General features: G+C 42.9%; 1 protein-coding gene, 2 long non-coding RNA genes and 12 other non-coding genes across 15 annotated transcripts; all 15 read right to left on the bottom strand.

The window, feature by feature from the left end:
- Nucleotides 1-64: 64 nt before the first annotated feature.
- On the bottom strand, nt 65-138 carry trnai-aau (transfer RNA isoleucine (anticodon AAU)). The gene has a single exon. It is a non-coding gene; the product is annotated as a tRNA-Ile (tRNA).
- A 1131-nt stretch (nt 139-1269) lies between these two features.
- Nucleotides 1270-1342, bottom strand: trnaf-gaa (transfer RNA phenylalanine (anticodon GAA)). The gene has a single exon. It is a non-coding gene; the product is annotated as a tRNA-Phe (tRNA).
- Nucleotides 1343-1424: 82 nt separating this feature from the next.
- On the bottom strand, nt 1425-1498 carry trnai-aau (transfer RNA isoleucine (anticodon AAU)). Its single transcript has one exon. It is a non-coding gene; the product is annotated as a tRNA-Ile (tRNA).
- A 1033-nt stretch (nt 1499-2531) lies between these two features.
- On the bottom strand, nt 2532-2605 carry trnai-aau (transfer RNA isoleucine (anticodon AAU)). The gene has a single exon. It is a non-coding gene; the product is annotated as a tRNA-Ile (tRNA).
- Nucleotides 2606-4311: 1706 nt separating this feature from the next.
- On the bottom strand, nt 4312-4385 carry trnai-aau (transfer RNA isoleucine (anticodon AAU)). Its single transcript has one exon. It is a non-coding gene; the product is annotated as a tRNA-Ile (tRNA).
- A 1131-nt stretch (nt 4386-5516) lies between these two features.
- On the bottom strand, nt 5517-5589 carry trnaf-gaa (transfer RNA phenylalanine (anticodon GAA)). Its single transcript has one exon. It is a non-coding gene; the product is annotated as a tRNA-Phe (tRNA).
- A 756-nt stretch (nt 5590-6345) lies between these two features.
- On the bottom strand, nt 6346-6419 carry trnai-aau (transfer RNA isoleucine (anticodon AAU)). The gene has a single exon. It is a non-coding gene; the product is annotated as a tRNA-Ile (tRNA).
- Nucleotides 6420-8125: 1706 nt separating this feature from the next.
- On the bottom strand, nt 8126-8199 carry trnai-aau (transfer RNA isoleucine (anticodon AAU)). Its single transcript has one exon. It is a non-coding gene; the product is annotated as a tRNA-Ile (tRNA).
- Nucleotides 8200-9077: 878 nt separating this feature from the next.
- trnaf-gaa (transfer RNA phenylalanine (anticodon GAA)) lies at nt 9078-9150 on the bottom strand. The gene has a single exon. It is a non-coding gene; the product is annotated as a tRNA-Phe (tRNA).
- A 756-nt stretch (nt 9151-9906) lies between these two features.
- On the bottom strand, nt 9907-9980 carry trnai-aau (transfer RNA isoleucine (anticodon AAU)). Its single transcript has one exon. It is a non-coding gene; the product is annotated as a tRNA-Ile (tRNA).
- A 612-nt stretch (nt 9981-10592) lies between these two features.
- On the bottom strand, nt 10593-10666 carry trnai-aau (transfer RNA isoleucine (anticodon AAU)). The gene has a single exon. It is a non-coding gene; the product is annotated as a tRNA-Ile (tRNA).
- A 612-nt stretch (nt 10667-11278) lies between these two features.
- trnaf-aaa (transfer RNA phenylalanine (anticodon AAA)) lies at nt 11279-11352 on the bottom strand. The gene has a single exon. It is a non-coding gene; the product is annotated as a tRNA-Phe (tRNA).
- A 7036-nt stretch (nt 11353-18388) lies between these two features.
- On the bottom strand, nt 18389-23771 carry LOC116365981 (zona pellucida sperm-binding protein 2-like). The gene is made up of 6 exons (XM_031818309.1): nt 23727-23771; nt 23429-23559; nt 22910-23099; nt 18796-18937; nt 18588-18684; nt 18389-18512 (listed from the first exon to the last, which is right to left on the bottom strand). Exons 2-6 carry the CDS (start codon nt 23451-23453, stop codon nt 18439-18441), a joined length of 528 nt encoding a protein of 175 aa, XP_031674169.1. The 5' UTR covers nt 23454-23559; nt 23727-23771; the 3' UTR covers nt 18389-18438.
- Nucleotides 23772-24030: 259 nt separating this feature from the next.
- Nucleotides 24031-24581, bottom strand: LOC116365979 (uncharacterized). The gene is made up of 3 exons (XR_004208220.1): nt 24529-24581; nt 24300-24414; nt 24031-24089 (listed from the first exon to the last, which is right to left on the bottom strand). It is a non-coding gene; the product is annotated as an uncharacterized LOC116365979 (long non-coding RNA).
- Nucleotides 24582-25019: 438 nt separating this feature from the next.
- Nucleotides 25020-25990, bottom strand: LOC116365978 (uncharacterized). The gene is made up of 3 exons (XR_004208219.1): nt 25842-25990; nt 25432-25654; nt 25020-25144 (listed from the first exon to the last, which is right to left on the bottom strand). It is a non-coding gene; the product is annotated as an uncharacterized LOC116365978 (long non-coding RNA).
- Nucleotides 25991-26056: the final 66 nt, after the last annotated feature.

Genomic DNA, 26056 nt, shown 5'->3' with positions numbered 1-26056 from the left:
TCTGTGGCAACCTTGACAATCACATGCATGTGACTCACAATTTTGACAGTCAAAAATTACATCATAGCCAGTACGGGGATCGAACTCATGACCTTGGCGTTATTAGCACCACGCTCTAACCAACTGAGCTAACCGGCCACTAGCTATTGGATGCAATTGTTGAGATGCACCGAGCCTCTGCAAGTGCTGGAGCGCAAAATAACAAGTCCACCAACAGCATATACTGACAAGACTGGACACTCTTAGTTGCTCCTTGTGGCAATTCCAAACAGCTGGGGAATTTGATCAATTGGTATTGTGTTTGCTTAGCATGCTATAGGTATTGGGATCGATGCCCGCATTCCCCAAAAACAATTTTTTTTGTGGATCCAAGAAAGCTCCAGTTCACACTTCATGCAGCCTTGTCCTACGACAACCTACTGTCATGTAACAATGACAAGCAACTTTCCTGTAACACTGATGTCAAAATGTCAGATGAAAAAGCAAGACATTACTTACTTTCAGAGGAGCAGCGTAGCACACGCCATTGAGGCCCACAAACAAAGCTGTGGATAGTTTCCTTGAAGCCAGAGCAGAAAGAAAGAACAAATACAAATGCCGAAACCCGGGATCGAACCAGGGACCTTTAGATCTTCAGTTGAACGCTCTCCCAACTGAGCTATTTCAGCAATTCACTAAATTAAATTCTGTGGCACCCTTGACAATTCACATGCATGTGACTCACAATTTTGACAGTCAAAAAGCACATCATAGCCAGTACGGGGATCGAACCCATGACCTTGGCGTTATTAGCACGACGCTCTAACCAACTGAGCTAAACGTGAACTATCAATTGGGTGCAATTGTTGAGATGCACCGAGCCTCTGCAAGTGCTGGCGAGTAAACTAACAAGTCAACCAACAGCATAGCCTGACAAGACTGGACCCTCTTGGTTGCTTCTTGTGGAATTTCCAAACGGCTGGGGAATTAGCTCAAATACTTTGCATTCGTGAGGTAGTGGGATCGATGCCCGCATGCTCCAAAATCACATTGTTTTATGGATCCAAGAAAGCTCCAGTTCACACTTCATGCAGCCTTGTCCTACGACAACCTACTGTCATGTAACAATGACAAGCAACTTTCCTGTAACACTGATGTCAAAATGTCAGATGAAAAAGCAAGACATTACTTACTTTCAGAGGAGCAGCGTAGCACACGCCATTGAGGCCCACAAACAAAGCTGTGGATAGTTTCCTTGAAGCCAGAGCAGAAAGAAAGAACAAATACAAATGCCGAAACCCGGGATCGAACCAGGGACCTTTAGATCTTCAGTCTAACGCTCTCCCAACTGAGCTATTTCGGCAATTCACTAAATTAAATTCTGTGGCACCCTTGACAATTCACATGCATGTGACTCACAATTTTGACAGTCAAAAAGTACATCATAGCCAGTACGGGGATCGAACCCATGACCTTGGCGTTATTAGCACCACGCTCTAACCAACTGAGCTAACCGGCCACTAGCTATTGGACGCAATTGTTGAGATGCACCGAGCCTCTGCAAGTGCTGGAGCGTAAACTAACAAGTCAACCAACAGCATAGCCTGACAAGACTGGACCCTCTTGGTTGATTCTTGCGGAATTTCCAAACGGCTGGGGAATTAGCTCAAATACTTTGCATGCGTGAGGTAGTGGGATCGATGCCCGCATGCTCCAAAATCACATTGTTTTATGGATCCAAGAAAACTCCAGTTCACACTTCATGCAGCCTTGTCTTACGACAACCTACTGTCATGTAAACAATGACAAGAAACTGTCATTTAACAATGACAAGCAACTCTCATGTAATACTGATGTCACAATGTCAGATGAGAAAGAAGACATTACTTACTTTCAGAGAGCAGCGTATCACACACTCTAACCAACTGAGCTAACCAGCCGCTGGCTACAGAGCACAATTGTTGAGATGCACCGAGCCTCTGCAAGTGCTGGAGCGCAAACTAACAAGTCCACCAACAGCATAGACTGACAAGACTGGACACTCTTGGTTGCTCCTTGTGGCAATTCCAGAGAGCTGGGGAATTTGATCAATTGGTATTGTGTTTGCTTAGCATGCTATAGGTATTGGGATCGATGCCCGCATTCCCCAAAAACACATTTTTTTGTGGATCCAAGAAAGCTCCAGTTCACACTTCATGCAGCCTTGTCCTACGACAACCTACTGTCATGTAACAATGACAAGCAACTTTCCTGTAACACTGATGTCAAAATGTCAGATGAAAAAGCAAGACATTACTTACTTTCAGAGGAGCAGCGTAGCACACACCATTGAGGCCCACAAACAAAGCTGTGGATAGTTTCCTTGAAGCCAGAGCAGAAAGAAAGAATAAATACAAATGCCGAAACGCGGGATTGAACCAGGGACCTTTAGATCTTCAGTCTAACGCTCTCCCAACTGAGCTATTTTGGCAATTCACTAAATTCAATTCTGTGGCAACCTTGACAATTCACATGCATGTGACTCACGATTTTGACAGTCAAAAAGTACATCATAGCCAGTACGGGGATCGAACTCATGACCTTGGCATTATTAGCACCACGCTCTAACCAACTGAGCTAACCGGCCACTAGCTATTAGACGCAATTGTTGAGATGCACCGAGCCTCTGCAAGTGCTGGAGCGTAAACTAACAAGTCAACCAACAGCATAGCCTGACAAGACTGGACCCTCTTGGTTGCTTCTTGCGGAATTTCCAAACGGCTGGGGAATTAGCTCAAATACTTTGCATGCGTGAGGTAGTGGGATCGATGCCCGCATGCTCCAAAATCACATTGTTTTATGGATCCAAGAAAACTCCAGTTCACACTTCATGCAGCCTTGTCTTACGACAACCTACTGTCATGTAAACAATGACAAGAAACTGTCATTTAACAATGACAAGCAACTCTCATGTAATACTGATGTCACAATGTCAGATGAGAAAGAAGACATTACTTACTTTCAGAGAGCAGCGTATCACACACTCTAACCAACTGAGCTAACCAGCCGCTGGCTACAGAGCACAATTGTTGAGATGCACCGAGCCTCTGCAAGTGCTGGAGCGCAAACTAACAAGTCCACCAACAGCATAGACTGACAAGACTGGACACTCTTAGTTGCTCCTTGTGGCAATTCCAAACAGCTGGGGAATTTGATCAATTGGTATTGTGTTTGCTTAGCATGCTATAGGTATTGGGATCGATGCCCGCATTCCCCAAAAACACATTTTTTTGTGGATCCAAGAAAGCTCCAGTTCACACTTCATGCAGCCTTGTCCTACGACAACCTACTGTCATGTAACAATGACAAGCAACTTTCCTGTAACACTGATGTCAAAATGTCAGATGAAAAAGCAAGACATTACTTACTTTCAGAGGAGCAGCGTAGCACACGCCATTGAGGCCCACAAACAAAGCTGTGGATAGTTTCCTTGAAGCCAGAGCAGAAAGAAAGAACAAATACAAATGCCGAAACCCAGGATCGAACCAGGGACCTTTAGATCTTCAGTCTAACGCTCTTCTAAATGAGCTATTTCGGCAATTCACTAAATTAAATTCTGTGGCACCCTTGACAATTCACATGCATGTGACTCACAATTTTGACAGTCAAAAAGTACATCATAGCCAGTACGGGGATCGAACCCATGACCTTGGCGTTATTAGCACCACGCTCTAACCAACTGAGCTAAACGTGAACTATCAATTGGGCGCAATTGTTGAGATGCACCGAGCCTCTGCAAGTGCTGGCGAGTAAACTAACAAGTCAACCAACAGCATAGCCTGACAAGACTGGACCCTCTTGGTTGCTTCTTGTGGAATTTCCAAACGGCTGGGGAATTAGCTCAAATACTTTGCATTCGTGAGGTAGTGGGATCGATGCCCGCATGCTCCAAAATCACATTGTTTTATGGATCCAAGAAAGCTCCAGTTCACACTTCATGCAGCCTTGTCCTACGACAACCTACTGTCATGTAACAATGACAAGCAACTTTCCTGTAACACTGATGTCAAAATGTCCGATAAAAAAGCAAGACATTACTTACTTTCAGAGGAGCAGCGTAGCACACGCCATTGAGGCCCACAAACAAAGCTGTGGATAGTTTCCTTGAAGCCAGAGCAGAAAGAAAGAACAAACACAAATGACGAAACCCGGGATCGAACCAGGAACCTTTAGATCTTCAGTCTAACGCTGTCCCAACTGAGCTATTTCGGCAATTCACTAAATTCAATTCTGTGGCAACCTTGACAATCACATGCATGTGACTCACAATTTTGACAGTCAAAAATTACATCATAGCCAGTACGGGGATCGAACTCATGACCTTGGCGTTATTAGCACCACGCTCTAACCAACTGAGCTAACCGGCCACTAGCTATTGGATGCAATTGTTGAGATGCACCGAGCCTCTGCAAGTGCTGGAGCGCAAAATAACAAGTCCACCAACAGCATATACTGACAAGACTGGACACTCTTAGTTGCTCCTTGTGGCAATTCCAAACAGCTGGGGAATTTGATCAATTGGTATTGTGTTTGCTTAGCATGCTATAGGTATTGGGATCGATGCCCGCATTCCCCAAAAACAATTTTTTTTGTGGATCCAAGAAAGCTCCAGTTCACACTTCATGCAGCCTTGTCCTACGACAACCTACTGTCATGTAACAATGACAAGCAACTTTCCTGTAACACTGATGTCAAAATGTCAGATGAAAAAGCAAGACATTACTTACTTTCAGAGGAGCAGCGTAGCACACGCCATTGAGGCCCACAAACAAAGCTGTGGATAGTTTCCTTGAAGCCAGAGCAGAAAGAAAGAACAAATACAAATGCCGAAACCCGGGATCGAACCAGGGACCTTTAGATCTTCAGTTGAACGCTCTCCCAACTGAGCTATTTCAGCAATTCACTAAATTAAATTCTGTGGCACCCTTGACAATTCACATGCATGTGACTCACAATTTTGACAGTCAAAAAGCACATCATAGCCAGTACGGGGATCGAACCCATGACCTTGGCGTTATTAGCACGACGCTCTAACCAACTGAGCTAAACGTGAACTATCAATTGGGTGCAATTGTTGAGATGCACCGAGCCTCTGCAAGTGCTGGCGAGTAAACTAACAAGTCAACCAACAGCATAGCCTGACAAGACTGGACCCTCTTGGTTGCTTCTTGTGGAATTTCCAAACGGCTGGGGAATTAGCTCAAATACTTTGCATTCGTGAGGTAGTGGGATCGATGCCCGCATGCTCCAAAATCACATTGTTTTATGGATCCAAGAAAGCTCCAGTTCACACTTCATGCAGCCTTGTCCTACGACAACCTACTGTCATGTAACAATGACAAGCAACTTTCCTGTAACACTGATGTCAAAATGTCAGATGAAAAAGCAAGACATTACTTACTTTCAGAGGAGCAGCGTAGCACACGCCATTGAGGCCCACAAACAAAGCTGTGGATAGTTTCCTTGAAGCCAGAGCAGAAAGAAAGAACAAATACAAATGCCGAAACCCGGGATCGAACCAGGGACCTTTAGATCTTCAGTCTAACGCTCTCCCAACTGAGCTATTTCGGCAATTCACTAAATTAAATTCTGTGGCACCCTTGACAATTCACATGCATGTGACTCACAATTTTGACAGTCAAAAAGTACATCATAGCCAGTACGGGGATCGAACCCATGACCTTGGCGTTATTAGCACCACGCTCTAACCAACTGAGCTAAACGGGAACTATCAATTGGGCGCAATTGTTGAGAGGCACCGAGCCTCTGCAAGTGCTGGCGAGTAAACTAACAAGTCAACCAACAGCATAGCCTGACAAGACTGGACCCTCTTGGTTGCTTCTTGTGGAATTTCCAAACGGCTGGGGAATTAGCTCAAATACTTTGCATTCGTGAGGTAGTGGGATCGATGCCCGCATGCTCCAAAATCACATTGTTTTATGGATCCAAGAAAGCTCCAGTTCACACTTCATGCAGCCTTGTCCTACGACAACCTACTGTCATGTAACAATGACAAGCAACTTTCCTGTAACACTGATGTCAAAATGTCAGATGAAAAAGCAAGACATTACTTACTTTCAGAGGAGCAGCGTAGCACACGCCATTGAGGCCCACAAACAAAGCTGTGGATAGTTTCCTTGAAGCCAGAGCAGAAAGAAAGAACAAACACAAATGCCGAAACCCGGGAATGAACCAGGGACCTTTAGATCTTCAGTCTAACGCTCTCCCAACTGAGCTATTTCGGCAATTCACTAAATTCAATTCTGTGGCAACCTTGACAATTCACATGCATGTGACTCACGATTTTGACAGTCAAAAAGTACATCATAGCCAGTACGGGGATCGAACTCATGACCTTGGCATTATTAGCACCACGCTCTAACCAACTGAGCTAACCGGCCACTAGCTATTAGACGCAATTGTTGAGATGCACCGAGCCTCTGCAAGTGCTGGAGCGTAAACTAACAAGTCAACCAACAGCATAGCCTGACAAGACTGGACCCTCTTGGTTGCTTCTTGCGGAATTTCCAAACGGCTGGGGAATTAGCTCAAATACTTTGCATGCGTGAGGTAGTGGGATCGATGCCCGCATGCTCCAAAATCACATTGTTTTATGGATCCAAGAAAACTCCAGTTCACACTTCATGCAGCCTTGTCTTACGACAACCTACTGTCATGTAAACAATGACAAGAAACTGTCATTTAACAATGACAAGCAACTCTCATGTAATACTGATGTCACAATGTCAGATGAGAAAGAAGACATTACTTACTTTCAGAGAGCAGCGTATCACACACTCTAACCAACTGAGCTAACCAGCCGCTGGCTACAGAGCACAATTGTTGAGATGCACCGAGCCTCTGCAAGTGCTGGAGCGCAAACTAACAAGTCCACCAACAGCATAGACTGACAAGACTGGACACTCTTAGTTGCTCCTTGTGGCAATTCCAAACAGCTGGGGAATTTGATCAATTGGTATTGTGTTTGCTTAGCATGCTATAGGTATTGGGATCGATGCCCGCATTCCCCAAAAACAAATTTTTTTGTGGATCCAAGAAAGCTCCAGTTCACACTTCATGCAGCCTTGTCCTACGACAACCTACTGTCATGTAACAATGACAAGCAACTTTCCTGTAACACTGATGTCAAAATGTCAGATGAAAAAGCAAGACATTACTTACTTTCAGAGGAGCAGCGTAGCACACGCCATTGAGGCCCACAAACAAAGCTGTGGATAGTTTCCTTGAAGCCAGAGCAGAAAGAAAGAACAAATACAAATGCCGAAACCCGGGATCGAACCAGGGACCTTTAGATCTTCAGTCTAACGCTCTTCTAAATGAGCTATTTCGGCAATTCACTAAATTAAATTCTGTGGCACCCTTGACAATTCACATGCATGTGACTCACAATTTTGACAGTCAAAAAGTACATCATAGCCAGTATGGGTATCGAACCCATGACCTTGGCGTTATTAGCACCACGCTCTAACCAACTGAGCTAAACGTGAACTATCAATTGGGCGCAATTGTTGAGATGCACCGAGCCTCTGCAAGTGCTGGCGAGTAAACTAACAAGTCAACCAACAGCATAGCCTGACAAGACTGGACCCTCTTGGTTGCTTCTTGTGGAATTTCCAAACGGCTGGGGAATTAGCTCAAATACTTTGCATTCGTGAGGTAGTGGGATCGATGCCCGCATGCTCCAAAATCACATTGTTTTATGGATCCAAGAAAGCTCCAGTTCACACTTCATGCAGCCTTGTCCTACGACAACCTACTGTCATGTAACAATGACAAGCAACTTTCCTGTAACACTGATGTCAAAATGTCCGATGAAAAAGCAAGACATTACTTACTTTCAGAGGAGCAGCGTAGCACACGCCATTGAGGCCCACAAACAAAGCTGTGGATAGTTTCCTTGAAGCCAGAGCAGAAAGAAAGAACAAACACAAATGACGAAACCCGGGATCGAACCAGGAACCTTTAGATCTTCAGTCTAACGCTCTCCCAACTGAGCTATTTCGGCAATTCACTAAATTCAATTCTGTGGCAACCTTGACAATCACATGCATGTGACTCACAATTTTGACAGTCAAAAATTACATCATAGCCAGTACGGGGATCGAACTCATGACCTTGGCGTTATTAGCACCACGCTCTAACCAACTGAGCTAACCGGCCACTAGCTATTGGATGCAATTGTTGAGATGCACCGAGCCTCTGCAAGTGCTGGAGCGTAAACTAACAAGTCAACCAACAGCATAGCCTGACAAGACTGGACCCTCTTGGTTGCTTCTTGCGGAATTTCCAAACGGCTGGGGAATTAGCTCAAATACTTTGCATGCGTGAGGTAGTGGGATCGATGCCCGCATGCTCCAAAATCACATTGTTTTATGGATCCAAGAAAACTCCAGTTCACACTTCATGCAGCCTTGTCTTACGACAACCTACTGTCATGTAAACAATGACAAGAAACTGTCATTTAACAATGACAAGCAACTCTCATGTAATACTGATGTCACAATGTCAGATGAGAAAGAAGACATTACTTACTTTCAGAGAGCAGCGTATCACACACTCTAACCAACTGAGCTAACCAGCCGCTGGCTACAGAGCACAATTGTTGAGATGCACCGAGCCTCTGCAAGTGCTGGAGCGCAAACTAACAAGTCCACCAACAGCATAGAGTGACAAGACTGGACACTCTTAGTTGCTCCTTGTGGCAATTCCAAACAGCTGGGGAATTTGATCAATTGGTATTGTGTTTGCTTAGCATGCTATAAGTATTGGGATCGATGCCCGCATTCCCCAAAAACACATTTTTTTGTGGATCCAAGAAAGCTCCAGTTCACACTTCATGCAGCCTTGTCCTACGACAACCTACTGTCATGTAACAATGACAAGCAACTTTCCTGTAACACTGATGTCAAAATGTCAGATGAAAAAGCAAGACATTACTTACTTTCAGAGGAGCAGCGTAGCACACGCCATTGAGGCCCACAAACAAAGCTGTGGATAGTTTCCTTGAAGCCAGAGCAGAAAGAAAGAACAAATACAAATGCCGAAACCCGGGATCGAACCAGGGACCTTTAGATCTTCAGTCTAACGCTCTCCCAACTGAGCTATTTTGGCAATTCACTAAATTCAATTCTGTGGCACCCTTGACAATTCACATGCATGTGACTCACAATTTTGACAGTCAAAAAGTATATCATAGCCAGTACGGGGATCGAACCCATGACCTTGGCGTTATTAGCACCACGCTCTAACCAACTGAGCTAAACGTGAACTATCAATTGGACGCAATTGTTGAGATGCACCGAGCCTCTGCAAGTGCTGGCGAGTAAACTAACAAGTCAACCAACAGCATAGCCTGACAAGACTGGACCCTCTTGGTTGCTTCTTGTGGAATTTCCAAACGGCTGGGGAATTAGCTCAAATACTTTGCATTCGTGAGGTAGTGGGATCGATGCCCGCATGCTCCAAAATCACATTGTTTTATGGATCCAAGAAAGCTCCAGTTCACACTTCATGCAGCCTTGTCCTACGACAACCTACTGTCATGTAACAATGACAAGCAACTTTCCTGTAACACTGATGTCAAAATGTCAGATGAAAAAGCAAGACATTACTTACTTTCAGAGGAGCAGCGTAGCACACGCCATTGAGGCCCACAAACAAAGCTGTGGATAGTTTCCTTGAAGCCAGAGCAGAAAGAAAGAACAAACACAAATGACGAAACCCGGGATCGAACCAGGAACCTTTAGATCTTCAGTCTAACGCTATCCCAACTGAGCTATTTCGGCAATTCACTAAAATCAATTCTGTGGCAACCTTGACAATTCACATGCATGTGACTCACAATTTTGACAGTCAAAAAGTACATCATAGCCAGTACGGGGATCGAACTCATGACCTTGGCGTTATTAGCACCACGCTCTAACCAACTGAGCTAACCGGCCACTAGCTATTGGATGCAATTGTTGAGATGCACCGAGCCTCTGCAAGTGCTGGAGCGCAAACTAACAAGTCCACCAACAGCATAGACTGACAAGACTGGACACTCTTAGTTGCTCCTTGTGGCAATTCCAAACAGCTGGGGAATTTGATCAATTGGTATTGTGTTTGCTTAGCATGCTATAAGTATTGGGATCGATGCCCGCATTCCCCAAAAACACATTTTTTTGTGGATCCAAGAAAGCTCCAGTTCACACTTCATGCAGCCTTGTCCTACGACAACCTACTGTCATGTAACAATGACAAGCAACTTTCCTGTAACACTGATGTCAAAATGTCAGATGAAAAAGCAAGACATTACTTACTTTCAGAGGAGCAGCGTAGCACACGCCATTGAGGCCCACAAACAAAGCTGTGGATAGTTTCCTTGAAGCCAGAGCAGAAAGAAAGAACAAACACAAATGACGAAACCCGGGATCGAACCAGGAACCTTTAGATCTTCAGTCTAACGCTATCCCAACTGAGCTATTTCGGCAATTCACTAAATTCAATTCTGTGGCAACCTTGACAATTCACATGCATGTGACTCACAATTTTGACAGTCAAAAAGTACATCATAGCCAGTACGGGGATCGAACTCATGACCTTGGCGTTATTAGCACCACGCTCTAACCAACTGAGCTAACCGGCCACTAGCTATTGGATGCAATTGTTGAGATGCACCGAGCCTCTGCAAGTGCTGGAGCGCAAACTAACAAGTCCACCAACAGCATAGACTGACAAGACTGGACACTCTTAGTTGCTCCTTGTGGCAATTCCAAACAGCTGGGGAATTTGATCAATTGGTATTGTGTTTGCTTAGCATGCTATAAGTATTGGGATCGATGCCCGCATTCCCCAAAAACACATTTTTTTGTGGATCCAAGAAAGCTCCAGTTCACACTTCATGCAGCCTTGTCCTACGACAACCTACTGTCATGTAACAATGACAAGCAACTTTCCTGTAACACTGATGTCAAAATGTCAGATGAAAAAGCAAGACATTACTTACTTTCAGAGGAGCAGCGTAGCACACGCCATTGAGGCCCACAAACAAAGCTGTGGATAGTTTCCTTGAAGCCAGAGCAGAAAGAAAGAACAAATACAAATGCCGAAACCCGGGATCGAACCAGGGACCTTTAGATCTTCAGTCTAACGCTCTCCCAAATGAGCTATTTTGGCAATTGACTAAATTCAATTCTGTGGCAACCTTGACAATTCACATGCATGTGACTCACAATTTTGACAGTCAAAAAGTACATCATAGCCAGTACGGGGATCGAACACATGACCTTGGCGTTTTTAGCACCACGCTCTAACCAACTGAGCTAACCGGGAACTATCAATTGGGCGCAATTGTTGAGATGCACCGAGCCTCTGCAAGTGCTGGCGAGTAAACTAACAAGTCAACCAACAGCATAGCCTGACAAGACTGGACCCTCTTGGTTGCTTCTTGTGGAATTTCCAAACGGCTGGGGAATTAGCTCAAATACTTTGCATGCGTGAGGTAGTGGGATCGATGCCCGCATGCTCCAAAATCACATTGTTTTATGGATCCAAGAAAACTCCAGTTCACACTTCATCCAGCCTTGTCTTATGACAACCTACTGTCATGTAAACAATGACAAGAAACTGTCATGTAACAATGACAAGCAACTCTCATGTAATACTGATGTCACAATGTCAGATGAGAAAGAAGACATTACTTACTTTCAGAGAGCAGCGTATCACACACTCTAACCAACTGAGCTAACCAGCCGCTGGCTACAGAGCACAATTGTTGAGATGCACCGAGCCTCTGCAAGTGCTGGAGCGCAAACTAACAAGTCCACCAACAGCATAGACTGACAAGACTGGACACTCTTAGTTGCTCCTTGTGGCAATTCCAAACAGCTGGGGAATTTGATCAATTGGTATTGTGTTTGCTTAGCATGCTATAGGTATTGGGATCGATGCCCGCATTCCCCAAAAACACATTTTTTTGTGGATCCAAGAAAGCTCCAGTTCACACTTCATGCAGCCTTGTCTTACGACAACCTACTGTCATGTAACAATGACAAGCAACTTTCCTGTAACACTGATGTCAAAATGTCAGATGAAAAAGCAAGACATTACTTACTTTCAGAGGAGCACCGTAGCACACGCCATTGAGGCCCACAAACAAAGCTGTGGATAGTTTCCTTGAAGGCAGAGCATAAAGAAAGAACAAATACAAATGCAGAAACCCGGGATCGAACCAGGGACCTTTAGATCTTCAGTCTAACGCTCTCCCAACTGAGCTATTTTGGCAATTCAGTAAATTCAATCCTGTGGCAACCTTGACAATTCACATGCATGTGACTCACAATTTTGACAGTCAAAAAGTACATCATAGCCAGTACGGGGATCGAACACATGACCTTGGCGTTATTAGCACCACGATCTAACCAACTGAGCTAACCGGGAACTATCAATTGGGCGCAATTGTTGAGATGCACCGAGCCTCTGCAAGTGCTGGCGAGTAAACTAACAAGTCAACCAACAGCATAGCCTGACAAGACTGGACCCTCTTGGTTGCTTCTTGTGGAATTTCCAAACGGCTGGGGAATTAGCTCAAATGCTTTGCATTCGTGAGGTAGTTGGATCGATGCCCGCATGCTCCAAAATCACATTGTTTTATGGATCCAAGAAAGCTCCAGTTCACACTTCATGCAGCCTTGTCCTAAGACAACCTACTGTCATGTAACAATGACAAGCAACTTTCCTGTAACAATGACAAGCAACTCTCATGTAATACTGATGTCACAATGTCAGATGAAAATGCAAGACATTACTTACTTTCAGAGGAGCAGCGTAGCACACACCATTGAGGCCCACAAACAAAGCTGTGGACAGTTCCCTTGAAGGCAGAGCATGAAGAAAGAACAAATACAAATTCCGAAACCCGGGATCGAACCATGGACCTTTAGATTCTGTGGCACCCATGACAATTTACATGCATGTGACTCAATTTTATTAGCTTTATTAGCACCACACTCTAACCAACTGAGCTAACCGGCCACTAGCTATTGGGCGCAATTGTTGAGATGCACCGAGCCTCTGCAAGTGCTGGCGCATAAACTAACAAGTCAACCAACAGCATAGCCTGACAAGACTGGACCCTCTTGGTTGCTTCTTGCGGAATTTCCAAACGGCTGGGGAATTAGCTCAAATACTTTGCATTCATGAGGTAGTGGGATCGATGCCCGCATGCTCCAAAATCACATCTTTGTCCTCCAAACACGACGAGTTGAGTTTTTACCAAAAAGTTACATTTTGGTTTCATCTGACCATATGACATTCTCCCAATCTTCTTCTGGATCATCCAAATGCTCTCTAGCAAACTTCAGACGGGCCTGGACATGTACTGGCTTAAGCAGGGGGATACGTCTGGCACTGCAGGATTTTCGTCCCTGGCGGCGTAGTGTGTTACTGATGGTAGGCTTTGTTACTTTGGTCCCAGCTTTCTGCAGGTCATTCACTAGGTCTGGTGTCCTTTGACAGCTCTTTGGTCTTGGCCATAGTGGAGTTTGGAGTGTGACTGTTTGAGGTTGTGGACAGGTGTCTTTTATACTGATAACAAGTTCAAACAGGTGCCATTAATACAGGTAACGAGTGGAGGACAGAGGAGCCTCTTAAAGAAGTTACAGGTCTGTGAGAGCCAGAAATCTTGCTTGTTTGTAGGTGACCAAATAATTATTTTCCACCATAATTTGCAAATAAATTCATTAAAAATCCTACAATGTGATTATCTGGATTTTTTTTCTCATTTTGTCGGTCATAGTTGAAAGTGTACCTATGATGAAAATTACAGGCCTCATCTTAAGTGGGAGAATTTGCACAATTGGTGGCTGACTAAATAATTTTTGCCCCACTATCTCATCTACTCACACATTATCATATATTGCCTGAAATGGAAGGAACCCGGGAATTAATATCTGCCTCATCCCAGGCCTCATAAAATATTTACAAAACATATTACACTTAGGATTTAAAAATATAGGCTGATTTAAAATATTTTCTAAAATGGTACATTCATAATAAATATTTGGTAAAAACTGCCCCCAATCCTCAAACACTTCTCTATAAAACAAAAGTATATTACCTAACATTTCCATTTTTACTCTAATTGCTGTTTTCCTTACACTTAAATCTACCAACTTCAAGCGATTTTTCACCCCCTTCCCATCCCATAAAAAAATTACTAAAATCTTATTCATTTCAGATAAAACCCATTCTGGCATATCCGAAACGTTCATTACATAAATAAAAATTGACATCAATGAATTTATTACAATTACTTTCCCTTTTAATTTCAAAGACTACCCACCTCTACATATTTACCACCTTCCTAACTTTATTACACCACTCCATGTCAAATCCCTAGCTTCCATTTCCTTCACTCCTAACATCTTAATAATCTTTTACCACCTTAAAAGTACATTTCCCCTCATTAATCTTACTCATTACTACTGACTTCTCCATGTTAACCTTTGCACCTGATGCTTGTCCATATACTTTAAAACACTCCATCACCCTTTTTACACTTCCCTCATCTCTAACTGTTATTGTGGTATCATCTGCGTCTTGATGAATCAAACTAAAACCTCCTTGTGGAGTCTGTACACAATTTATAAGATCTTTTTTTCAGAAAAAGATAAAACAAATAATAAAGCTGATAAAGGGCACCCCTGTCTCACAGATCTCTCAAGAATAAAATAATCAGTAAAAACCCCATTACACATTTCCCTACTTTTTGCCGCCTTAAATAATTTTATCCATCCTATTATTGTATTACCAAAACCATATTTATCCATTACCCTAAACATAAAATCATGTTCCACCCTATCAAAAGCTTTATTTAAATCTATGCTTAACTATTTTATTTATCACATACAATTAAATCAGCAATATCTCTACCAGGCACACTATAATTCTGTGTAGGTGCTATAATATCATTTAAAACTTGCTTCATTCTATTTGCCAGTATCTTAGTTAAAACCTTATAATCTGAATTTAATAAACTAATTGGCCTATAATTCTCCAGTTTCAATTTGCTCCCCTTATTTTTATATAAAATCATTATCAGCCCTGTCACCATAGATTCTGAAACATTGATAAACTTCCAATAATATAGGTGCTAAAAACTTTTATATATTTTATAAAACTCTGCAATTATCCCATCTACTCCAGGACTCTTATTTATTGTAAACCCTTAGATCGCATCTTTTTAACTTCATTCACTGTTATCTCCCCATCACACATGTTTATCCTCTACATCAATTTGCACATCCACACTATCCAATATCTCCTTTACACACCCCTCATCCACCTCCCCTTTCTTAAATAAATCCTTTAAAAAAATGCTGCACTGTTTCTAATATCTCTACATAATCATTGCCAACTTCACCCTATACATTTTCAATCTTTCTAATATACACTGCTCAAAAAAAAGGGAACACAAATAACACAGCCTAGATCTGAATGAATGAAATGTTCTTATTAAATACTTTTTTCTTTACACAGTTGAATGTGCTGACAACATAATCACACAAAAATGATCAATGGAAATCAAATGTATCAACCCATGGAGGTCTGGATTTGGAATCACACTCAAAATTAAAGTGGAAAACCATGACCTCTACAACGCCTGGGCATGCTCCTGATGAGATGGCGGATGGTCTCCTGAGGGATCTCCTCCTGGACTAAAGCATCCGCCAACTCCTGGACAGTCTGTGGTGGATTGAGTGAGACATGATGTCCCAGATGTGCTCAATTGGATTCAGGTCTGGGGAATGCGCGGGCCAGTCCATAGGATCAATGCCTTCCTCTTGCAGGAACTGCTGACACACTCCAGCCACATGAGGTCTAGCATTGTCTTGCATTAGGAGGAACCCAGGGCCAACCACACCAGCATATGGTCTCACAAGGGGTCTGAGGATCTCATCTCGGTACCTAATGGCAGTCAGGCTACCTCTGGCGAGCACAGAGGGCTGTGCGGTCTCCCAAAGAAATGCAAGTTGAAGTTTTGTAAACAAATCCAATCTCACGAAGCGTGTTCATTAGGAGCAGACGAAATGTCAAAAAGTTTGATTACAGTCCGTAGAAACATGTCAAACAATGTATAGAATCAATCTTTAGGATGTTGTTAAAATAAATCTTAAATAATGCTCCAACCGGAGAATTCCTTTGTCTGTAGAATTGCGATGGAACAGAGCTCGCTCTCATGTGAACGAGCTCAAGGCATTCTGCCAGACCTCTGACTCATTCCCCTCTCATTCGCCCTCACCTCACAGTAGAAGCATCAAACAAGGTTCTAAAGCCTGTTGACATCTAGGAAGTGCAACATGACCAATATCCCACTGTCTTCAATAGGGAATGAGTTGAAAAACGAACAACCTCAGATTTCCCACTTCCTGGTTGGATTTTTTTCTCAGGTTTTTGCCTGCAATATGTGTTCTGTTATACTCACAGACATCATTCAAACGGTGTTAGAACCTTCAGAGGGTTTTCTATCAAAATATACTAATATATGCATATCTTAGCTTCTGGGACTGAGTAGCAGGCATTTTACTCTGGGCACCTCTGGACAAGAAGATAATAAGAAGCCATAAGAAGATAAGACTCATCTATGTATCTGTGCCAATATAGCAGGAAGCCAATTAAGACATATCTATTTTGGGGTGTAGTTACCCTTTAACTAGGCATGTCAGATAAGAATGACGGCCTAGGAACTGCCTTGTTCAGGGGCAGATTTTTACCTTCTCGGCTCAGGGATTTGATCTTGCGACCTTCTGGTTACTAGTCCAACGCTCTACCCACCTGCCCGCCCAAGATTGAACTCGTATAATATTATAAAATGCACTTCTTTCAATAAAGTGTTTCACATTCTCCACTGGTTGGAATACTATCCTGTGTCCTCAGATTAATGGAGTTAGATATGCATACGTTTTTTTCCTGTATATATGAATTACAAATCAATCATGTTTAGTCTATTGTATAGTTACAATGTGTAAACATTGATATCCCAGGAGCAGTAAACACTTTTGAAGTGTACAATTGTAATACATACATGCAGACACCGCATCGTTTGATATGACTGAAAGTGTCTGTCATACCAGAACCACACTTTTATTTGCCAAGGAAGAGTACATGATTGGTGAATATATTCAATGTACAGGCTACAAGAGGGGAATCTCATACGTGGTATTAACTAAAATACATGTGTGTATATAGGTCTTGCATCCTTGGCACAATAAAAGGTATATTCTACTCTAGGCTTCATTAATGCCATTCAGACTTGAGGTTCATTGATTGGTATGAATATTAGTTCAGAACTACGTTTTAGGGTCCATACCCAGAGCGGCAGTTATTTTTAATCCGACTCAAGCAAGTAAATAGCTAGCCATGTTACTTTAGCTGCATTGCAAGGCAAGCTTACATTTGTGCAGTCAATGCTTTAGCCAGCTAGATGCTTTACAGCCACTGTTTCACAAGACAACATCCTGGTTTGTTGGTTCTCAATAGTCCCTGAAAGACAAATTCATTCTCCTAACACAAGCTAAGAGATTTTTGTAATTTAACTGTGACAAATATATATTTTTTTATATATATATATATATATATATATATATATATATATATATATAGCCACGTCTCTACATTATCACATTCCTCTCAAATTGTACATTTGCTTGACTCGTTAAGACAACTTCCATCTGTTTTGTCAGCAATCTTCGCTGAGCGCCACAAGGCAAGTGTGGCTCGTGTCAAAATTAGTCTTTGGGACCCAAATGCATAATGATTGCGCAAACTCCCCTTGTGGTGGTCTGGAGCAATGAAACCGTCCCACGGTGCAAGCTCGCAACTTTAAGGAGTGTCTTCAGCCCCCGCTGTTCCGTACGGTGTGTGTTGAAATCTTATCCTGATGCGGAATAGATTGCAATGTATTCATGGCTCTACCTTCGTAGCTCGGACTTGGAGATTGTGAAGAGATGTCTTGTGGGGAATGCATGGGTGTCCGAGCTGTGCGCGAGTTTAAAACAGACAGCTCGGTACATTCAGCTTGTCAACACTTCTTACACAAACAAGTAGCGATGAAGTCATGCTCTTCCCATTTGAGCCATGAGAGATTGACATGCATATCATTGAAGAAGAAATGTCCATATTGGATGGAAACCAAGCTAGTGAGAGGTATCAAGAAAAGTTGTAATTTCAGTTGAAAATTACCAACACTGCAACAGTGTTCAACACTTATCTCCCTCCGGTGGATGGTTGAGTTCCATGCTTACAAAAGGGTTGATTGATACATGTCAGATGACAAGCCTACGACATGGTGTTAAGGTAGCTCCAACGGTTAGGATTGTTTTATATAGAACACTTTATTTGTCATGTTAGAACAATACATTACACCCAAAGAATGTATCCAGAAGAAACATATACATGACGCTCCTCAAAGAGGTCTTTGACATGTCGTTGACCTGTTGAGAGAGAGAGCGAACCTATTAGTTCAGTAATGGTCTGCCAGGGTCTGAAAAGCATAAAACAAGACCTACCTCTTTTCAGGTTGTCCTGATTCACACATTGTCCACTACAGGGGCCGCCAGTGGGACTACTGGCATCACGGATGACCACATCACAATGGACAAAGACCTAGGAATCAAAGATTTGATGGTGTCAGTTATTTAAATAAAAAAAAATTTAAAGGGATGATTGCCACTGACAAAAATTAAAGAATAAAGATTGTTGGGTGAACTTTGTTACCTGGCCACTCTGCTCAACCGCATCCTCGGCGAAGGAAAACATATAGACCTCAAAGCGTTTGACGTGAGAGGGGAAGTGGACCCTGGCGTCAACTTCTACCGGGTGGAAGACCACACGGTATGGATCCTCGGGGTTCTCACAGCTGCCAGTGTAGAGAGAGAGGGACTAAGTTATGAACAAGAAAACGCTGCAAACCCCAACCGCCTTGTGTACAAAGTCTTGTGGTGGTGTCATGAATGTCCTGTGAGGATCAGATCAATTTACAGCAGAAGTGGGTTCTCCCCCTCCAGTATGAACTAAAGGAATGTTTTTGCTAACAGGCTTTACCCAACAATCACCTTTGTCTTGAAAAAACATATTTCATATACAATGTAAAGGCTAGAGACGTCCTACCTGTAGAGTAAGCACGTTTCTAGTAAAAATCACAAAATAAAAACCAATATGACATTCATTTTCTATAGCTAATCTCTGAGTGCATAAAAGGAATGGTAACAGAAAGTAACATTAGACCAGAAAACCGTGAGGCGCAAGCTAGACGTTTGGAACTTTCCTAACCTAGAAAATTTACTTAAAGACCATTCTGCTACCACATCCAAACCATCCTACTCATCACCCACTGAGGAATCAGCGACAGGGTTGATTAGCCTATCTTCCAGAACGTGTGAAAGGAAAATCCATCCTGTAGTTCTGTTCAAGACTAGTCATTGGAGCCACGGACAACCAACATTAACCTCATGTAGCCAATCAGAGAGAAGACCAACCACCTACCTTTCCACAAATACATTCATGCTTTTACTCCAAGCTGGTGCCGGTTCTTGTGTTCAAAAATGTATCAATGATAAGCGTCCCTTACGGAACGGTGGGGGGTGTGAAGAGAAACCTTGTAACAAGCTGTCATTGTGTCACCTGTGTGTTTAGCCTGTGTTATTTAGTTAGCTAGTAATTCAATTAAACCAACTTGTATAGTACTGAATCATAAGGCTGGGGTTTTTGCAGCTGCAAGGAGGATACGATGTAAAGTTAAGTTGACTATCAATTTAATAGATTTCTACCGTCTAGAGTTTAAGTCGGGAGACGGTAACTTTAAAACCGCTTCCTCGGCACCCCAAATCCTACGTTTTTATTTTATTTTAACAGAAATTGGGCTTTCCGTCAACAATATTTATTTTGGTCTACTGCAATGGCTTGTTAAATGACAGATGTCAATGGAATAGAATATACATGTTTGACATGAGGTGAGATGTCCCTCTAAATGGTTCTTAAAATTCTAAATGATCCAGAAAGGTCGCCTGTAGTCTGACCAGAATATTGATCGTGGTTTAACCAAAGTTGCCGAATAGACAGTCAGTATCATCAACAAGGCAATCATATTTTGCAACACAAGTACTTCATGCAATGCGCCAGAGCAATTCTTCCGCTGTTGGAGAAAAATTGGTCACAAAATAAATTCCACACCCACATGGAGGACTTCTGTGAAGGGCGCAGCTCTATACAAAGTAACCTACGCATTGACAGTTTAGGCCTACTTTTTTAATTTGCATCTTTGGGAGGTTTATCCTTTACGGTTTAACTGCCAGATATTAGCAAAAAGGAATTTGTGAAATCTGAAGACGTTACATTAAGAGAAACACCCACACCAGTACAAATCACTTGAGCTGACAGACGATGGTAAGGATTTTGCACAACGATATAGTTGCAGCTGAAGTGACAAATCTGAACAACCCATTTTGTGCACAGCCATGTGAATGTTGTGTCTTTTCCTATGATATACAAAACATTTCAGCCTGTTTTTTTTAAACTGCTATGACATTGCTGATTTAATAAACAGTTACGCCGTGTCCACATGGCCAAATTTAGGTTGATACCAATTCATAAAATTGCATGATTTCAAAGCAAACCCGATCCCCCAAATGAACGGTTTTGACAAATAAAGTTGCTTCACTACACTGCTTGGTGTAACATGCAGCCAGATACTGAAAAGGCACCCGCAAAATAAAGTGTCATTTGCAGCGTGCATAATCATGGGCAAAGTCATTGTAGCCCATTACAAGGTAGGATAAAGTCATCTTTCTATAGTAACCCAATTTAAATTCTTGAGATAAAAATTAGGCCAGCATGTCCATCTGTGGCATAGTGCTCACCCAAATAAAAAAAATGTAGTAACATTTTTTTTTTTTAAATATGAACATTAGCTAGCTAAATAAGGTTAGCAAGATGCTGCTACACTTGACCGTGGTATTTGTTCATGTTTAGCAACTTCCAATTAGCGCATTCCTCTAGGACAGGAAATTCCATTGAAAGCGGCATCAACTTCTGGGGATCCTGTCAACTGATCCTATTCAGTTTCAAACATCCATGCTGCACAGGCATCTGAACCATCCTTTAGGTTTAGTGCAATAACTGTTTTAAAACACAAGAGGTCACTTGTGCCTGAATTCAACCCAAAACCAACAACTATTCAGTCAGTGTTAAGAGCAGTTGTATGAAACCAATCGGAAAGGCAAGCCAAGCTTGCCAGCCGCTCTTGATTTCCATTCGACTGACCATCAGCTTGGCACAACACTGTACTGTAGCAAACCAAAAGGATAACATTGAGTAAAAAGGTGTAGGTAATGCCAACATTAACCTTTTCACACACACACACACGAGTTCCAAATATCTTCAACAGTCACCCCAGTGGGAGTTGATTTTATGCGCGTGATGTCAGAATGCACTCACCGTTCCAACATGTGGACATTTAACCGGCGCTGACCTCAGACCAAGGCACACTACCTGCTAATTTTCTAGAGGCCGTTTCAACTTCTAATTTTGCCTCATTCATTCACAAAAGTAGCCCATTTCACTGTTGCAGACCATTTATATTTGAGAATTTAATGAGCCGGACAAACTTTCCTTCAAAAGAAAGCCCAAGCACTTCCCCAGATCAAGTATACAGTCCTTGAACATTTATTGCCTTCCTTACAAATAACTGTGGACATGCGTGTATTCCTATCAAAGTGCCTTATTTTCTGTGTCACGTGTTGTCGTTTCTACTGCTTCGTACCATTGGTATAATGTACTTAGCGTTTTATTCATGCTTTCTGATTCTTGCCTAGATTGTAATGGACACATGTGTATAACACTTGAAGGTGGTACTGAATATGAGCTAACACCATACAATGCAGTCGGGTTATCACGTAAGCGTCTGTCAGACTTATGGTGATCTCAACTGGAGTACCCCCATTGTCTTGAATGCACTGAAGTCGTCAGTTGATTTGAACACGGCATCAGAGTGTAAACTATGGTACCTCAGGGTTGCCAGATCAGACCTCCCTTTCCAGGGGTATATAGCTTAGAAAAACTGTCTGCCTCACCATTTATTGTTGATAAATTCCCAGATCTTAGTAATATTTCCTGCATCATCCTCTTCACAATACCTTCCAAGGACTTAACCCCCAATAATGGATTGTGCTATATCTTGCAACTCTGTTTCGCTTTCGTGCTAGGTGACAACAATTGGCGTTTTGTATAGTTACCTGTAAACTACTTGTCATGTGTACGCCGTAACAAGTACAAACATTATCACATGCTGAAGTGGCCAAACTAAGTTAAGATCTCAGGCAACGGGCGCAGTGAACAGCATTCTAGGAGTTCTTGCTTGACAAACATGGCTGCCATACTTTCTATACTAGACTTACATGGCTCTCTTGTACCGCATCATACTGTAAAACAAGTCAACCTGTTATTTAGACTAGATGATAACGTTAACATTGATATATTTTACAAGCAAAGCTGGAATAAAGTTGTGAAGAACTTTATTTCTCAACACTACAAAACATCGTTTAGATGATGTCAGACAACGCGGTTTAGAGTCGTTTGATGCAGCATACGTTCCGTTCCAATGATACGCTGCAGGGACCACTCAGTGATAACAAGCATGTGAAATTGGGTGGAGATCTGTGACAGACCACACATGGCTCACATCGTTTTTAAGCATTGTGACCACTCGACCTATGGATGGGGGCATAGCCACGGTAGCTAAAGTAAATGGCCTGCCAAGCATGATAGGTTGCTAATTACTCAGGAACCACACCTGTGGAATAACATTTGTTTAGGCCCAAAAACAACATGTTACCCATTAATGATGAGATTCCACCGGGGTCGGGAGTCACGGTCCTCGTTGAGGGTGGCCCAGCAGTGGTCAAGCACCAGCGCTACCTTGGGATCAGAGGACGTGGTCAGCTCCACCTCAAAGTGCAGAGGCTGTCTAAGGTACCTCACCACTGGATAGTCCTCCTCCTGGTGGAACGTGTTATACGAGGCATCTGGAACACAGAACAAGACAACCGGGGGTCGTGTTCAGTGGGCACCATCTGAACTTGTCCATTAAGAAATGCTCATTTATCATATCCTGTTGTGCCCCAATGAACACAAGCCATTTATAGCCAACACTATCCACCCCCCACTAGAGGCTTCTGACAAATTCCCAAATCAGCTCCTCACCGTTACTACATAGCCACACCTGTAGATCTCAGAACGCAAGAGTAATATATCACAAGCTTACATTTTTGGGAATGGTTTTGTAAAGGAGACCTTCCAAGATTCTTTTAGAGGCTAGGGGTCAAGTTGAAATTCTGAATTTGTGCACGCTTACCCTGAGCGAGTCTCATTCTGACCATTAGTCGACCCGTCCCAGTCTCGGCAAAAGGCTCGTTGTCACGCGGCCTGGTCAGAAAGGCCAATGTGCGAGTGATGTTGGCCACATAGTAGCAGGAAACCTTTAACCTAAAAAGAGGGATGTGAGCAACTTCAATAGGGGAAACGTCAAGCAGTGGAGTGGACACTGGTAGTAGAGGCACATTTTCCCTGTATACAAAGTATTGAGCAATGGATGAAGAAAAATAAACCTTATGAAAGCTAATAGCTACAATTGTGATGCGTAATGCACTTACTGATATTCCTCCTCTGAAGACGTCGTGGCATTCAGCTTCACCTCAAGTTCATCTGGCAAGGAGATTTCGTTCTCATACAGCATGACATTGTTGATAAACTATGTAGTAGAGGGGAATTGCTTATTACAGCCTGCAGAAGCAAACAGTCCATAAATACACAGTACCCATCACCTCAGGGTAATAGTCATTTTACCTTCCTGGTGGTGCCACAGGAGTTCACAGTGAAGTGGAAGTAGGCGAAGCGATCGTCACTGTAGGTGGGACCACAGGCGGGGTCGCTCAGGGTCAGCTGACCGGGGTTCAGACCGGGAGCAGACTCCACCTTCACTGCCAGCGCAGTCATCGTTCCGTTAGAGAAACACTCTTGGAGGTGGGGGAGCAAAAGACAGGTAGCCATCAGACCTGGGTTCTGTATTTGTTACACTTATTGAGCTTGAACCAATGGAATAGCACCAAAAATGCAAACCATGCCCATCTGGCACTACCATTTAGACTCACGGTATTTGCAAGGAACCCAGGTTTGGTAACCATGTTAAACGACAATTTATCGTAAGTAATTGTTTGAGAACCAACCAGTCAGCGTTTTGAGGAAGCTGCAAGCCAGGGAAAAGTATTTGATGGTCATGTTGTTGTAAGGATTCAACAGAGCCACATCCAGTCTGCTCCTGACAGAGGACGAGTGAACCGACTGGGAACCAATGGGAGAGTTCATTAGTCCAATATTGTATGCATATATACAGGGTAAGGAATGCAAGGCTAGCTGCAGCAATTTAGGTTAACATGTTTTGGGAGAGCGTCGTACCTCAAACACTGCGTCCGGCGAAGAGAAGGGCAACGTGATGGTGAAGTCTGTGTCGCCCTCTGTTAAATACTGTTGAGCAAACTCATGATTAAGCAGCCGCTTGCCAACCAAGACCACAAAAAAGGGCTCTTGGTTCCTGTAGTCCACAGTGATGTGGAAGTTCTCCTGATCACAGTTGCCAGTGACTGAGGGTGGCACTGCAAGGACAAACAGGGTTGTGTTCATTATTTAAGCACAACTGGTCCAAGAAGAAACCCTTGTTTAGATTGCAAAATGTTTTGCTACGGTGGGACTGAATAAACACAATCCTGGCAAATCAGGAAACAGGGGAAACTGGGTCCAAATACTCTAAAGCTTAACATTTTCTTTGTAGAAAGACCGCATAGGAAAACCCTACAGTATGGCTAGTTGGTCTTTCACTGCCAATTTCCCTTCAGGGCAATCATTAACGAGAGGAAACCATTCAACAGTAGTTTGGCGTAGTCCAGAGGCATACAATGTCCAGCAGTACAGCGTCCACAACGGCAGAGTGAGAGAAAGGAGCGTACTCTGGAAAGATGACCAGGCCGTAGATCAGCTGAAGAGTGAAGGTTGTGACACCTTGTTCCCCCCTTCTCTGTAGTGAAGTTAAAAGCATTGGTCAGCATTGTTGCAACAGAACTCTATTCAACATCAAGTGACAACTAAGTACATATGGGGACTATTAAAACAAACTATATACTTATAGTAATGTTGCCCTCATTCCTCTAAATCAAATGCATACAACTGCCAAAATAATGGAAACACTTGAGTAAATGAGGGATACAAAGTACATTTGTGCCATTATTTATATTTTGTTGGTGGCCCACTTATTAGGGCATGAACAAATCACTGCGTGTGGCTTTGCATTTAACAGAAACACACCTCCTTAAAGACCACCGGTCTGAGAGGGCACCTCCATCCTGAAGGTCTTCAAGGTGTTGTCCGGGATCTCTGCTCTTGAACATTGAAGCCCCTGGCGTTGCACTCTGCAACAGTTAGCACCATGGTGGGAAAGGTGATGTTCAGCAGCTCCACATCAAGGTTGAAGGTCCCCAACTCAAGCACAAAACACTGCCTGCTCAAGGAACTGTGTCTATGGGCGTGTCTGTTCATTGGCAAACAAAAGGAAACCATTTTGAAATGCCGGTACAATGGAAGTTGAAAATTGACATTTGTTATTGGGTAAGTCCAGGTATTGCCTCCCCGTTTCAGTACATTTTCTGTTTTGTGCCTAACGAACAACCCAGGCATCCCAAATTACCATAGGCACTATTTAACTAAACCAGACTCACAGTTGCGAACTTGTGGAGGCCTGGCCATCGGAGGTGTTGTGATAGGGAAGAGGACTTTATAGCTGGTGTTCTCGTGTGCGACCTCCTCGATCCACAGCAACTCAAGCATGGGCTCAATGGTGGTGTAAGTGACAAAGTATGGTCATCCTGAATATGGCTCTGTAAGGGAGACGAGTGATGCAGTCAGGCGTCTTAATACACAATTTGAGTGCAAA

Source organism: Oncorhynchus kisutch, unplaced genomic scaffold (assembly GCF_002021735.2).
Source record: "Oncorhynchus kisutch isolate 150728-3 unplaced genomic scaffold, Okis_V2 scaffold1329, whole genome shotgun sequence".
Lineage (NCBI taxonomy): Eukaryota > Metazoa > Chordata > Actinopteri > Salmoniformes > Salmonidae > Oncorhynchus > Oncorhynchus kisutch.
The sequence above is the reverse complement of the archived record's forward strand: the minus strand, read 5'-3'. Positions and strand labels throughout refer to the sequence as shown.